The following is a 2,500-nucleotide window of genomic DNA, read 5'->3' as shown; positions in this document are numbered from 1 at the left end:
GCTCTATTTTTACAGCACCTAACAGGGATCCAAGTAGTGTGTAGGCATGCTCCACCACAACACCTGAAACAACAGTGTTATATAGTTACTTGAAAGAACACCAGATATTTAAAACACACACAAACTTATATGTGGTCAAAAAACACACAAACACACACACACACACACACACACACACACACACACGCACACACACATACACATACACATACACATACACACACAAACACACACACACACACACACACACACACACACACACACACACACACACACACACACACACACACACACACACACACACACACACACACACACACACACATGCATATATCAACTAGAGTGAAAGAAAGAAAGACATAAAATGAGATGAATTCATGAAACCTACCTGGATCTGGTGACATCAATGCTGGATCAATGACATCATTCACTTCAAGCTTATTTGAGGATTCAAGTGCCCATCTCTCAGGTTTAGCTTCGGCAGGTTCTCTCAAGGCTTTGCTACACACAGATATAACATGCTGGATCAATGGCAGACTTTGATGGATGATGTTTAAGTGTTCACTTACTAAAGCACTTAACACCTTTAGTGATTGCAATTGAACCTGTTGATACAGAAAATCAATGGCTTTCAATTATCAAAATCAAAAATAAAAAATCATAATTTCCAAAACACACCTACTCATTACCAAATATTCAAATGTCCAAAAAAAGAAGTGTTTAACAACAGAAAATACTTGTTTGTTTACTTGTATGTATATGCCCCTCACAGCCTCATGGTCAGGTGTAAGGAGAGAGTCCATGCATCGTTGAATGAGCCAAGACACCATGGACTTACCCTGATCTTTGTCTCCACTTACTTTCTCTCCTTCATCTTCACTTAGCTGCAACAGTTATGATTCTTTGATAATGAAAGACCTCAGAGGATTTTAAAAACTTTATAGCAACAAAAGATTTTATTATCTTGATTTTTTTCTTTCACTTTACAGTGACAGAAAATCTATTTACATTTTTTCTTTCACTGTTTTGCTACCCTATAATACTACAGTTTTATTACTTTGTATATCACATAAAGTGCTCCAACAACAAAATATGTCTACTGCCCAATCTCTTTTATATAGGGGAAATCAAAAATACATAAAAAAGAAAGATAACTACCCAATTCATCATTGCCATTTTCTTCTCCAGTTTAGACTCTGCCTCCTCATTCTCATTGTCAACCAGCTCCTCCTCCTCCCCAGGAAGTTCCTCTTCTAAGAGTGAAGGGGGTGTGACTTCAGGAGGGGAGACTAATGTCGCTGGAGCAGGGGTCTTGAAGCGCAAAAGGATATCTTGTAGTTCAGGCACTTGCGGCTTGATCATGAGTACACTCACCATCACTGAAAAAGCATTGGCTCGGACTACAGCCTCTGGTAAGAAAAATAAGATTGTGTTACGGGTTATGTAGGTTATGTGTATCCTGTGCTCTACTTTTAAAGAAAGAATTGATTCTACTCCTTGAAGTATTATGTCTAGATATACATATATACTGTTACAGTACCAAAAAAATTTCCCCAAAGTTATGCTTACCTTTATATCTCATGAAGTATTTGACATGTGTAACAATTTTTGTCAACATTCCTGGTTTCAGCTTTGAGTAATTAACATTTTCAACTAGCAGTTCAATGGTTTTCAAGGTTCTGACAAGAGCACCTGGAAACTTTTCAGATAGAAGGGCTAGTGATAGACAGCGATGTAGCTCCCTGATGCTTGTTCCTAGTTGGTGACCAAGAGTGGCATAAGAACCTTTTCCTTCACTGGAATATAAATAGATTATCTTATAAGATATTTTTTGGATTCTGTATTTCAAAAAGAACATCTAAACTGCACATAAAGCAAAATGCGAAAATAATTAGGCTCATGTTTGAAGGGGGGAAAAAAGATAATCCATATAGCAAAACTTCCATTACTCAAAGACAATATGCAACCAAAATCTAGGATACAGGAATATTTTCTGTTCAAGGTGAAGCTTCCTGTAAAGTTATACTGAAATGAACTCACTCATCCACAGCAAGTGTAAGAACTTGTGAAGAATCAAGAAGGAAAGTATTTATGACTTGCAGTGAAGCCATTCTCACTGATGGTGAGGGGTCCTTCAATACACTTGTCATTAGTGAAGGATTCTGGCACATTAGGGGTGGCCAGTAGCTGAACTTATGTTGTTTTCCAATTTTCTGTAAATAAACCCACCAAAGATAATTTAAGATAAAAAAAGAAAAAGAAAAAGAAAAAAAATCATTAATACCAAGATTAGAAGTGGTATTACAATTTTGTTGAAATTGGCCTACTGCAATAATTACCTCACCATTATCATTATTCAAAAAATTAAAACTGATACTTTCAAGGTACCAATAACACCTGTAGCACCACATCCATTTAGTCTGTTGAACCTAAAAATGAAATTGACTTTTTCCCTGATGGCTGTTTATGGTATGAAACACTATCTCATAATAAACAAAAG

The 2,500-nt window shown here is 36.4% G+C and overlaps 1 protein-coding gene across 1 annotated transcript in view; it reads right to left on the bottom strand.

Annotated features, from left to right (window-relative positions):
- Window positions 1-2,500, bottom strand: part of LOC113810847 (HEAT repeat-containing protein 6) — a 63,344-nt gene that overhangs the window by 52,980 nt on the left and 7,864 nt on the right. The window contains exons 6-11 of the mRNA XM_027362496.2: window positions 2,041-2,213; window positions 1,570-1,796; window positions 1,159-1,409; window positions 750-884; window positions 389-605; window positions 1-63 (exon numbers count right to left, since the gene is read on the bottom strand). The exon at window positions 1-63 is cut by the window's left edge and continues 68 nt beyond it. Of these exons, the coding sequence (XP_027218297.1) occupies window positions 1-63; window positions 389-605; window positions 750-884; window positions 1,159-1,409; window positions 1,570-1,796; window positions 2,041-2,213 (1,066 nt within the window). The remainder of the gene's footprint in view (window positions 64-388; window positions 606-749; window positions 885-1,158; window positions 1,410-1,569; window positions 1,797-2,040; window positions 2,214-2,500) is intronic.

This window comes from Penaeus vannamei, chromosome 19 (genome assembly GCF_042767895.1).
Source record: "Penaeus vannamei isolate JL-2024 chromosome 19, ASM4276789v1, whole genome shotgun sequence".
Taxonomy (NCBI): domain Eukaryota; kingdom Metazoa; phylum Arthropoda; class Malacostraca; order Decapoda; family Penaeidae; genus Penaeus; species Penaeus vannamei.
This window is presented reverse-complemented; position numbering and strand designations above follow the sequence as displayed.